The sequence below is a fragment of the Impatiens glandulifera genome, chromosome 8 (genome assembly GCF_907164915.1).
Source record: "Impatiens glandulifera chromosome 8, dImpGla2.1, whole genome shotgun sequence".
NCBI classification, from domain to species: Eukaryota; Viridiplantae; Streptophyta; class Magnoliopsida; order Ericales; family Balsaminaceae; genus Impatiens; species Impatiens glandulifera.
In genome coordinates, this window is record NC_061869.1 from 7,700,363 (window position 1) to 7,713,568 (window position 13,206).

Genomic DNA, 13,206 nt, shown 5'->3' on the forward strand with positions numbered 1-13,206 from the left:
AGAAAATATCCAATATTATTTTTTTACATTAAAAGTTTAATTTTTTTCTGAATGTATTAATTGTGAATTGTGATGGGTAGGCAGTGATAGAAGAATTGAAGAAAAACAGATCATATGATATGAAGAAGAAGAAGAAGAATAAATTATTAAGAACATGGCGTAGGAGGAATGAAGAAAGCTAGATGGTGATCAAAGGGTTGACATCCTTAAGAGCATATTCCATTTTATACCGGATCTGATTCTTCGATAAACACCTATAAAATAACCAAAATCTCTTATCCATTTCTTCAAATTCTTCAATCCAAATCTCATTACCCATCTCTGATCTCTGATCTCTGATCGATCGATCATGGCTCCTACAAACGTAGAGCATCAGCAGAAGCTTCAAGTGCTTGATGCACTTGACAAAGCAAAAACTCAGCTTTACCATTTCACTGCCATCATAATTGCTGGCATGGGTTTCTTCACAGATGCCTATGATCTTTTCAGCATTTCCATAGTAACAAAGCTTATGGGTCGGATCTATTATTACGTACCAGGTTCCCCCAAGCCCGGGACTCTCCCGCCCTCGGTCGGCGCCTCTGTGGTTGGTGTTGCCTTGGTCGGAACCCTATTGGGCCAGCTCTTCTTTGGTTGGCTCGGAGACAAAATGGGTCGTAAGAAGGTTTATGGTGTGACTCTTATTCTCATGGTGGTTTGTTCCCTGGCCTCGGGGCTTTCATTCGGGAGCTCCCCCAAGGGAGTGATGACCACCCTCTGTTTCTTCAGGTTCTGGCTAGGATTTGGCATCGGTGGGGACTATCCTCTATCCGCCACCATCATGTCCGAGTATGCCAACAAGAAGACTCGCGGGGCGTTCATCGCGGCCGTGTTTGCCATGCAAGGGTTCGGGATCTTGTTCAGTGGGATTGTTTCTCTCATTGTCTCTGCTTCCTTCGATCATGCCTTTCCATCCCCGACTTATGCAGTCAGCCCACTCGCCTCAACAAGGCCCGAGTCGGACTACATCTGGAGGATAATACTAATGTTCGGCGCACTCCCCGCCGGGATAACATTCTACTGGAGGATCAAGATGCCCGAAACTGCCCGTTACACTGCCCTGGTGGCTCATAATGCTAAACAGGCGGCCGAGGACATGAAAAAGGTGTTGAACACCGAAATTGTAGCTGAGGAGGCGAAGGTTGATGAAATTATGAATGATAAATCCAATAACTTCGGACTCTTCTCCAAGCAATTCCTCCGCCGTCACGGTCTCCACCTCCTCGGAACCACTTCCACATGGTTCTTGCTCGACATTGCCTTCTACAGTCAAAACCTTTTCCAAAAGGACGTTTTCACCGCCATTGGTTGGATTCCAAAGGCTGCAACCATGAACGCCATCCACGAGGTGTATCGCATTGCCAGGGCCCAATCCCTTATCGCTCTTTGTAGCACGGTCCCTGGATATTGGTTCACTGTACTTTTCATAGATGTGATCGGGAGGTACGCCATTCAGTTGATTGGTTTCTTCTTCATGACGGTTTTCATGTTCGCTCTTGCTTTCCCATATCACCATTGGACTTTGCCAGAAAATAGAATTGGTTTTGTGGTGATGTATTCCTTAACTTTCTTCTTTGCCAATTTTGGTCCCAATGCCACCACCTTCGTGGTCCCCGCCGAGATCTTCCCCGCTCGGCTCAGATCCACATGTCATGGTATATCAGCGGCCGCAGGGAAGGCTGGCGCTATCGTGGGGGCGTACGGGTTCCTTTACGCAGCTCAGAACAAGGACAAGACCAAGGCCGACGCAGGGTACCCTGCCGGTATCGGCGTGAAGAATTCTCTCATCATTTTAGGTGTAATAAACGCGCTTGGATTCGTTCTCACATTGTTTTGCGTGCCTGAGCCGAACGGTAAGTCTCTTGAGGAAATGTCGCGTGAAAATGAAGAGGATACACCTAACACAAAATGAAATGTGATTGTTTGATATCGGTTTTATTTGTTAAATAATGTGCATGCAAAGAAGGAGGTATGGACCTCGTTTATCTTTTCTCACTATTGTATCAATTTGATACAATTTGTTTTGGTTTGTGAGATGCTTTTGTTGTGTATTAAAGTTTGTTTTTATATATCATTTAATTTCTAGTCTTCTAGACATTGTTAATTTGTAACATTAATAATCAATGTTAATGTGTTCCCATTTTTTCCATATGCAATTTTGTTTTTAAATATTGAAATTAATATTAATAAAGTTGTTGCAACAAACCATGCATAGCTAATAATTAAAAAATAAAATATGGATATCAAATATAAGTTTAACACAATATGTATCTAAAACAAAGAGTTCCAATTTGCATTGGGATAAGATTTGGGAACCAAATTTCTTTATTTGGTTGGAGCCCTTGCATTTGCATAAATAAATAAACATATTATGGTGGGAGAAAATGTTAAATTATGATTAGCTGTTGTCTTATGTATGTAATATAAACGAGGAGTCGCGATCTCATCTTCTTTCTTCTCATTGTCGGGAGTTTGTTAATATTTGGAATCTCCTCTAAAGCGCATCATGGGAACCATTGGGTTATGCCTCAAACAATTAGTTGAGGAACTTTTTGGAGGCTTGGATTGTGACTACAAACTTGGTCGGGTTTAAACAATGCACCATCATTATAATTATGTTTTTGGTGGATCATTTGAATTTGGCCGGAGTGTAATGAACTCGTTCAACCATTCATAGTAAAAAAAAAATATAAAAAAATTATATGGACATACATTCATGTCATAAGTCTCATAATTCTTTTTGAAAACCTTATTCCTTAGATATTGTTGATTGTGTTCGGTTTGTGTTTGGTTTTATACGTCGTGCTTATCAACTTAACTATAAATTTTCATTTTTTTTTACAATATTAGTCTCATTCATCCTCTCCAAGTCAACGGCTTCTGCCTGCCTGTCTCTTTGTTCTCCATTTATCTTTTCTGTTTTTTCCAATTGAACCAATGAGTTTCTCATTATTTAATTGAAGGCAACAAACTCTTTAAGGGCTTGTTTTATTTATTTATTTATTTTGCGAACGCTGGGTTCTACTTATTTAGTATGACTAATCCCCACAAACATACTTAACTATTAATCATGCGCAGAACTTGTCGTCCGACGGGTTCGAACTCAGGACCTCAAGGAGGTTGAGATATTATAAGTTCTAATAAATTCTTCAACTATAAGAAAAATTAGGCTTAGTTTGGGATCAATTTTTACTTTTATTTTATTTAATTGATTGACATTTTATAAAAAAAATATTCTTAATTTTATTTTATTGTCCGGTATTTTTAATAATGTATTTGATGTTCCATTTATATACTATATGATGATGACCAAATTAATGATTAGATACTAATATCGTGTAATAAGTTTGTAAAAAAATATTTTTAACAATTTTTGTTTGTTCGAGATATTAATAATTATAAATGAAGAGTTTAGAGACTTAGCGGTGTTTGGTTTAAGGTATAAGAATAAAGGAATGAAATGATACCCATAATAAGTGTTTTGATTAATAAGTTTAAGAATAAGATTTGGAATTTATTTCTAAATATTGGGGAATGAATAAAACCCACCAATAGGGTTAAGTTTATCAAAAATAAAAGTGTGGGGGTTAAAAACTCATTCTTAATTTTACTTTTTATTTTGACCTTCATTTTAATAACCAAAATTCAAATATCAATTAGAAATGATTGCAGGAAAGAATTTGAGAGATGGAGGGACAATTTTATTGAATGAAAAAATAAAAGAGTTTCACTATCTTCCATTTTTTTTATATTTTTTTTCTTTTTTCAACTAATAAGGTGATGTCATGTCATTTCCTTCCTTATCACTCCTCTTAATTAAATTATCAATTACGACCTTGTCCATTTCTCTTGTTCAACCATTGAAATATCGAAATCATCAATATTCTACAATTTCTTCTCTTTGTGTTCTGATCCGATACAATTTATTTATTCTTGATTGTCCATACTTAAATCATCGAAGCGCGAGTTATTCAAATCCAATTATTCAACATAGCAATATATTTTTCGAGTGGTTCAATCTATTAAATTTGCAGTCATATTTCTTTTGACTCGTATGAATGACTATTGAATTTTATACATAGATGTTTGTGATGATTTTTGTATGACAATCATATTTGGATTTCTGTATTTTATCACATATATATATTTTTTAAATAAGGATAACATTTTTTTTTGAAAATGATCCATTTAATAAAAAATCGTTTAAGCACAACGATAAAAGCATGACATGAAAAAGTTATGTACAAATTGATTACATTAGAATAATTAATTGACTCGAAGATCTTCAAGAAGGGCAATAAGATCTCCACATGAATCCACAGGTTTTCCGGATCTAATCTCTTACATCGTCATGATAATAACATTGTGAATAATCCTTAACATTCTACTTTCGTTGTTAAAAGTTCTTCGATTTCTTTCCAACAACCAGATAATCCACCAAAAAATTATAGGGTTAGAAACCCATCTTCTAAGTCTTGCATTTTTAGTCTCCTCAATCCATGCCTCCCAATAGTTACTAACAGTTTCCGACATAACCCATTGTATTCCAGTCAAATTCCACAAAAGACTCCATATACTTGCAACAACGTAACAATGTAAAAGTAGATGAAAATTTGTCTCAACCTCTTTATAATACATATAATAACCACTCACAATAATCATGCCTTTTTTTCATACATCTATCATCAATGGGAATTCCACCGTGAATAACATTCCAACCAAAAAATGAGATCTTAGTAGACATCTTAGACTCCCATAAATTTTCTTAACAAAGATCAATCATACTAACCTTATTAAACAAAGTGTAACAATGTCCCACATGAAAGTTATTCAGATCACATCACCACATAGAATCCCGAGAAGACGGGTTTAACTCTTTTTTAACCATTAACATAAGTCTATCATTGGACATACTTTCTTCACTGTTCAATCTTCTTCTATATCTGACACGATTAAAAAAATCACTAGACCGAATGTCAAACATATCTTTGACCGATGAATCTCTACAAATAGAAATAGAAGCAAACTCAGGGAAAACCCTCGCCAAACATTTACCACCACACTATGTGTCGTCCCAAACAATAATCGAACTTCCATCACCCACAATAAAAATTGAATGCTCCTGATAAACCTTCCACATGACATAAATAACACCCCAAATGTTGCAACCCACGAGTCTATAAGAATTTTTGGTGAACCAACCAAACTTATCCTGACCATATTTACATTTAATCAATTCAACCCAAATACTATCTTGCTCAGTTGCAAATCTACTACACCATTTGGATAATAAGACTTTATTAAAGAAAAACAAAATCGCGGATTCCTGGTCCCCCTTCTCTTTTATTAATTTAACCTTATCCCAACTCACTAAATGAGAAAATGAGGAATCAGACGATCCCCATACAAATTTACACATAATTCTCTCCATCTTCACGACCACAGACTTAGGGATGACAAATAGAGACATCATATAAGTTGGCATTGAATAAAGAGAACTCTTGATAAGAATTAATCGACCTCCCTTAGAAATCATCTTACTTTTCCATATGGGAAGCTTCCTCTCCATCTTACTTATGATCGGGGTCCTAAGAAGCTTTGGAGCTAGCTTTAGCCCCTAGAGGGAGCCCGAAATACTTAGGCGAAAAAGTTTCAATTTTAAATCTCAGAATACAAGCCAATCTAATCTTTCTCCTAGACGAAACTGAATTAGAGAAGAAGATATCAGACTTACCCAAATTAATATGTAGTCCCAAACACGCTCCAAATAACACGAAGGTGCTTGACATTACACTCCATAATCATAACTTTCCGCTTTTATTTAAAATACTTCTAGTGAGAGTCGAACCTGTGACTAGGCTACGTGGAAGATAATGATATGTATTCCTATTAGTTTAAAATATTTGAATATTTGCATTAATGGTGAGCATGTTTAATATTGTAAATGTTATATGGTACCAATTGGTTACTACATTTGCATATTATAAGACCTACACTTAAAACAAATAAAAAGAAAAAAAAATTGAGAGAATGAATTGGGTGTTTTAACCCATCTAACATTGATAATCATACCTAATTTCAGTTTATAAATCAAACAACAATATTGTAATGACTAAACTCATTTTCATTCCAATCGATCTATCAAACTCTTTCATATTCCGATTGAGATTATTTTTCTTTTTAAAAATGATCAATGCAAATTAATAAAATTCACACAATGCCAAAAACATCACATGAAAAGTAAAATTTAAAATAAGGAAAAATAAAGAAAAGTACAATTAATTGGCTAGAAACTCCTTTCACTACAACAAAATATACTTTCGGTAACCCATAATTGTCAACGCATATTAAGCGTTGGCAAAAGTCATAAGAAAAAAGGTTTTGCCAACCTTTAAGTGTTTATGACAACCTTTATTATTTTTATTTATATTTAAAACACGTATTTTATTTTAATATTTTATTTCTTTGTTCTCTATTTTACTTATTTTTGTTAATTTTAATTTTAATTTTACAAATAAAATTAAAATTAAATTGTATATTTCTTTTTATCTCAAAGTTCACATTTATTTATATTTTGAATTAATTAAATATAATTTTATTATTAATATTAAATTAATTAAATAAAATTAATATTAGATGAAATATAATAAATAATTTCTTTAAATAAATAATATAATAAATTAACTAATAAATAATCAAGTTCAAAATAAATGTATTTATAATTTAATAAATTAAATTAAAAAAAATAACTTTATAATTTAATTTGAATATTTTCTATTTGAGTTCTTAAACCGGTCTTTATTTATTAATAATTAATGAAGTTAGGTTATAAATGGAATTGGGAAGTTTTCTCAATCTCTCTGGTGTTCGTTCTCCTCAATCTCTCGGTGGTTGTTCTCCTCAATCGCGCCATCACCAGCATTGCTCCCGTAGCTTCCTTACCTTGATTTGGTATTCTAATTTAGCTAGTGAAGATTAGAGAGAGAAGAGGTCATTTATGGAATTCAGGGATGATGACGAATACGAAGAACTTTCTTCCGCTTCATGGAGAGGGGAAGAAGAGGTCACCAGTTAGCAAGTTTGGAAAATCTCATCACATGATTCCGATGATTTGCTTAGATCCCGAACTCCGTTATAGTTTCCAGCGTAACTTCTAGGTCTCTCTTTCACTCGCTCTATCTCTTTCTACATTATTAACGAATATGTTGCGGCAATATGTTGATTTAGGATATTAATTGCTGTTAGAGGGTATGAAATTGACAAAATATGTTGATCCGAAACCCTCCCTTGCTGTCCCTGCCGTCCGAAACCCTTTCCGAAGCCGCTCCCCTCCTACAGCTGTCGGCTTCCAGTTTCAATGAGAGCAGACCAGATCTATATCATTCTCCTCATCTATTTCGCACATTCTTCTATCAATCTTATCTAGTCTTAATCGATTGTATTTGTTATGATAATGCAGGGAAAACATATGGCAAACAGAGCTGTTTTCAATCCAACATTCCCCCTAAATCTATGGTAAGGTAATGAATTTTAATTTTATTAGACTTGAATATGTGAGAAAAAGAAAGGGATGATGTAGTTTTTATATAAAATGGGATAAAGGGAGTACATGTTATACTACAGATATTTAAATTTGATTGTTTTTACCCCTATATTTTGTAGGCGCAAAAACAATGATTATATTTTCAAGTTGTATTTTGTTTGGTCAATCACTTTCAGCAGTGTTATCTTGTCCCTCCATTGTGATGATTTCATATCAAAAACATGAAGTCAAGTTTCTCAAATGAGTTTTGGAGTCTTTTATTCTGTTTAGCAATGAGATTCTGAAATTGATTTACAATCTTTTATTTTCTTGTGAAGCTAGTTAACTAGTTAGTTTTCTTGTAAAAATATGTTGATTTCTCTCTAATGGGGTTAATTTACGGTTAGGATTGGGCTGGCTTATGTTCTCTCTGCAGCGGTAGTTTAGTTGCTGCCTTGTTTCTAAACGACAAACCTTCTGTTACATCTTCTGCTGCACTATTTGGATTGATTGGCACTATGCTTTCAGCTCTTGTTCAAAACTGGACAACTTACAACAATAAGTTGACAGCTATTGCAGTTTTAGTATCTGTTTCGATAATCAATATTGTAATGGGTTTGCTGCTGTTTTCTTTTGGGATTTGTGCTGCTGTTTAAACATCAACTTGGAAAATGACTCAAGGAAAATGTGCTTTCTTTGAGTATGAAGTAAAATCTTCTGCCAAGTTCAGGCAGAAGCTTGACAGACCCGTCTTAGGAGCACGATTCTGTTTATATTCGTGGAATTGTGAGTCTTGGATCCTTTGTTTACTTTTTCTTTTGTTTTTCCTATCTGATTTAGGTTTGTTTGTTGTGTGTAGAATGATGGGGACTGCTGTGGCTGTTTGTTGTGGTGTTAATATAGGGGAGTATTGTTGGTGGTGTAAATATTTGGATTATGTTCCTTCCAAATGGTGGAGCTGTAATGGAGATCAAATGAAGTGTGAGGTATTGATATAGTGATTTGGGATTAATAATTAATTAATGATTGAAAATGTTTATTCTAAAAATGCAGATGGGTGTGAGTACATGGCAATTGACACTAACTTGCATGAGTAGTAGTGATAGGTATATGGACTTTCCATTCACCAATATACCACAAGCTAGTCCAGGATTTGTGTGATATGATATGCTCCTCTCCTGTTTTAGGATTCTTCCTTTTCTTTCTTTCTTTGTATAAGAATTTGTGACAAATGACATGCTCTTAGGTTATCCAGCAGTTTAATTTGACCATATACAACAGTTTTATATAGTTATTGACATGCTCTTGGAAAATTGATTAAAGAGGCTGAACATCTGGACTGATTTGTTTGCAGTAGAGAAAATGTCACTGATTTTGTTATTTTTTCAGTAAAATACGATTGTGGGCTGAAGACAATACTCAAAATGGGTGGAGCACTGAGAAATAGAAGACTTCAAGCTAAAAGGCACTGGGAAATAAAAGATTGTCCAAGCTCTTATGCCTTTGATGGATAGTCGTTTAAGGATTCTGTGTGAAAGTGTAAGAGAAAATAGTAAAGTTCTATCTATCTCATGGGAACTAACTATTTGAAAATTAATGCATTTTGTTTACATAAACATATTAGGAAGTTAACTAATTAATGTTTTTTTTATTTAATTATTTAAGTTTTTTTATTATCTATGAAATGTTGGTGTTTTTATTTAATTTATATAAAAAATATTAAAACATCTAAAAAAAATGTAGAAATAAAAATAATCAATAAAATTTTAAGAGAATTGTTAAAAAAAAATAGTTTAAAAATAAACTAGACTAATGGCGACGTTTGAGTTACTATTACCAACGCTTAAATAAGCGTGGTTAAAAGTCTCTGCCTTTTGGCAACGCTTAAATTAGTAGTACCGACGCTTAAATAAGCGTTGTTAAAACTTGCGCCCACCCTGCTTTCGGCGACGCAAGAATAAGTGTCGGTAATATTTTTGGCGACGCTTTTAAGGGTTAGCAGAAATCTTTTTAAGCGTCGCCGTAAGTCTTTTTTGTTGTAGTGTTTAGAAGAGGAACAAGGTCCCAAACAAGTTAACAAGTTTTTCGGATTAACTCCCAACATCCAACATCGTCGTTATAATGACATTGCGAATGATTATAAATATCATACTTTGATTGTTAAGCATTTTGTAATTATTTCAAACATGTATTCCATTAGAAAATAATAGGATTATAGATAATTTTGTAGACAATAATATTGAACAAATCTCTTTGAAATCATGAAAATCAGACCAACTTATCCAATTTTTGTAATTATTTGTCACTACTAGCTAAGTTGTTTAACATTTAGAAAAAGAATCAGGCATCAGCCAAAAAAATGTTAATATTTATAACTTATTTAATATAAAATAAAAGAAAAATAGAAGTATGATTAAAAGTCGTGATTATGTATTGTGAATTGTGATGGGTAGCCACTGATATATAGAAGAATTGAAGAAAATCGTACAGATATTAATAAGAAGAATAAATTATTACGAACATGGCACAACAAGTATGAAGAAAGCTAGGTATGGAAATCAAAGGGTTGACATTCTTAACGGCATATTCCAATTGATTCGGAGCTGATTCTTCTTCAACACCTATAAAAATGTCTTATCCTTTTCTTCAAATTCAACACAAATCTTCCCGCTTTATCTTTGCATGGCTCCTTCAACAATGGCGAAAGCAGAGCATGAACAGAAGCTTCAAGTGCTTGATGCACTTGACAAGGCAAAAACTCAGCTCTACCATTTCACGGCCATCGTGATTGCTGGAATGGGCTTCTTCACAGATGCCTACGATCTCTTCAGCATCTCCTTGGTCACTAAGCTTATGGGTCGGATCTATTATTACGTACCGGGTTCCCCCAAGCCCGGGACTCTCCCACCCGCAGTCTCATCCTCCGTCACCGGTGTGGCCCTCGTCGGAACCCTAGTTGGCCAGCTCTTCTTCGGTTGGCTCGGAGACAAGTTGGGTCGTAAGAAGGTGTACGGTATCACGCTTATTCTCATGGTTGTCTGTTCCCTGGCCTCGGGGCTTTCATTCGGGAGCTCCCCCAAGGGAGTGATGACCACCCTCTGTTTCTTCAGGTTCTGGCTAGGCTTTGGCATCGGCGGGGACTATCCTCTCTCCGCCACCATCATGTCCGAGTACGCCAACAAGAAGACTCGCGGGGCGTTCATAGCCGCCGTGTTTGCCATGCAAGGGTTCGGGATCTTGTTCAGCGGGATTGTTTCTCTCATTGTCTCTGCTTCCTTCGATCGTGCCTTTCCATCCCCGACTTATGCAGTCAGCCCACTCGCCTCAACAAGGCCCGAGTCGGACTACATCTGGAGGATAATACTAATGTTCGGCGCACTCCCCGCCGGGATAACATTCTACTGGAGGATCAAGATGCCCGAAACTGCGCGTTACACGGCCCTGGTGGCTCATAATGCTAAACAGGCGGCTGAGGACATGAAGAGGGTGTTGAACACCGAGATTGTAGCCGAGGAGGAGAAGGTTCAACAGATCATGAACGATTCGTCCAATAACTTTGGACTCTTCACCAAGCAATTCCTTCGCCGTCACGGCCTCCACCTTCTAGGAACCACCTCCACTTGGTTCCTGCTCGACATTGCCTTCTACAGCCAGAACCTCTTCCAAAAGGACATCTTCAGCGCCATCGGTTGGATTCCCAAGGCGGCCACCATGAATGCCATCCAAGAGGTGTATCGTATCGCCAGGGCCCAGACCCTAATCGCGCTTTGTAGCACGGTCCCGGGCTATTGGTTCACCGTAGCTTTGATAGATGTGATCGGGAGGTTCACCATTCAGTTGATTGGTTTCTTCTTCATGACCGTCTTCATGTTTGCTCTCGCGTTCCCATATAACCATTGGACGTTGCCAGAAAATAGAATTGGTTTTGTGGTGATGTATTCGTTGACCTTCTTTTTCGCCAATTTCGGGCCCAACGCGACCACCTTCGTGGTCCCCGCCGAGATCTTCCCGGCCCGATTGAGATCCACTTGTCACGGTATATCGGCGGCAGCAGGGAAGGCCGGAGCTATCGTGGGGGTTTACGGATTCTTGTACGCGGCGCAGTCAAAGGACAAGACCAAGACCGACGCAGGGTACCAACCGGGCATCGGCGTGAAGAATTCTCTCATCATTTTAGGTGTAATAAACGCTCTTGGATTCGTTCTCACTCTCTTGTGCGTGCCTGAACCCAACGGTAAGTCTCTGGAGGAAATGTCCCGTGAAAACGAAGTTGAAATTACAAGCAACACAAAAGTAACTGTGACTGTTTGATGGATCTATTGATTAATTATGTGTCATGGAAGAAGAGGTGGTAAGGACTAAAAATATCATCCGTCAAACAGCTCATCTTTATCATCCTTCTTTCTTTTTATATATACATGCTTTGTATTATATTGATTTGAAAATTTAATTTCTACTTGGTTTGTAATTTTGTTTTCTTTTCTATATTATGTATTTTTCATACACATTTGTTTCTGGTAAACATTAATCAATGTTAATATTGTGATGTTTTTCTTGATAAATTAAGATGTTCAATATTGATTTTTAATTTATATCAAAAATTGAACTCATGATTAAGGTGAGTAAATGCATGTGTAAACTCAATTCTTATTAATCAACTCATATTTAAACCTATAGATACTTATATATTTTATCCCAAATTTACAATTTAAAAAAAAAAATCATTATCTCTTGTGGAAAACTGACATTTTTATAATTATGATTTCTATTTTGTAATTTTATACCCTTCAATGAAGGGTAATTTTTTGTTTAGTTTACTATTGAGGAAGATAAAGTACAATAAAGAAAAATTAGAGCATGGAAAAGAAATTTCCTAAAAGATCAAATTACTAAGGCAATTTATAAATCAAATTTTAGTTAGCCTGAGTTTTCTTGATTTTTAAGAACTGTTGAGTGAGTAATTTAATCTTGCCGAGATTTATATTTTGAAGTTTATAAAAAAAATTATTTTTGAAAAATTTATGTTTGTTTGATTTTAATCTTGTGTTTTGATGTTAATTTAATTTTCATTGTGTTTCATTTTATATTTCTAACCTAGGGTAAAACAAATCAAAAACTTACAAACAAACAAAAACTAAAAGAAGCAAAAGAAAATAAAAAAAACGGAATTAAACAAGAAAAAGCTCGAAGCTGAATGAAGCGCCGCCAAAAGAGCGTCGGAAGCATGGTCCAACAGCAGTAGGCGAGCCAGGACCTCCTCTTCGGTCCTAAGCGTCGGTTTGGATGGGTTCCACGGTCGGACACTGAGCAGGAGCTGAATACGGAACAAGCGCCGCTACGGGCGCCAGGAGCCAGGAACGGATGAACATTTGCCGCTACTGAAGAACAAGTCTAAACTTCGTTTCTCTGGTTTGGAGGTGTTTGCAGCCCTAAATCTAACAATTTGGTAGCCCCAAATGGCTCATTTTTCAAATATATTTGGACTATAATTTTTTTAACTCATAATATATTATGTGTTGGAGAAATCGAATAATAGCACATGTTTAGCAATCCAGAAAAAGACAAGCTACAACAAAAACCTAATAATTGAGCAAAATAACTTTACTAACAATCTAACAAATAGAGAGTAAGACACCAAGATTTTA

The 13,206-nt window shown here is 35.7% G+C and overlaps 2 protein-coding genes and 1 long non-coding RNA gene across 6 annotated transcripts; all 3 read left to right on the plus strand.

Annotated features, from left to right (window-relative positions):
- The first annotated feature begins 349 nt into the window (after positions 1–349).
- LOC124912862 (probable inorganic phosphate transporter 1-3) lies at positions 350–5,165 on the plus strand. The gene is made up of 2 exons (XM_047453501.1): positions 350–1,929; positions 5,033–5,165. The coding sequence occupies exons 1-2, from the start codon at positions 350–352 to the stop codon at positions 5,163–5,165; spliced, it is 1,713 nt and encodes a 570-aa protein (XP_047309457.1).
- Positions 5,166–6,890: 1,725 nt separating this feature from the next.
- Positions 6,891–9,120, plus strand: LOC124912565. 4 transcript variants are annotated; one of them, XR_007096692.1, is made up of 6 exons: positions 6,891–7,196; positions 7,499–7,554; positions 7,969–8,347; positions 8,421–8,547; positions 8,615–8,667; positions 8,951–9,120. It is a non-coding gene; the product is annotated as an uncharacterized LOC124912565 (long non-coding RNA). The 4 variants fall into 4 exon arrangements; XR_007096693.1 differs by lacking the exon at positions 8,615–8,667 and having other exon boundaries at positions 8,951–9,118; XR_007096691.1 differs by lacking the exon at positions 8,951–9,120 and having other exon boundaries at positions 7,499–7,559; positions 8,421–8,933.
- A 1,138-nt stretch (positions 9,121–10,258) lies between these two features.
- LOC124912863 (probable inorganic phosphate transporter 1-3) lies at positions 10,259–11,872 on the plus strand. Its single transcript, XM_047453502.1, has one exon. It carries the CDS (start codon positions 10,259–10,261, stop codon positions 11,870–11,872), a length of 1,614 nt encoding a protein of 537 aa, XP_047309458.1.
- The last annotated feature ends 1,334 nt before the right edge of the window (positions 11,873–13,206 follow it).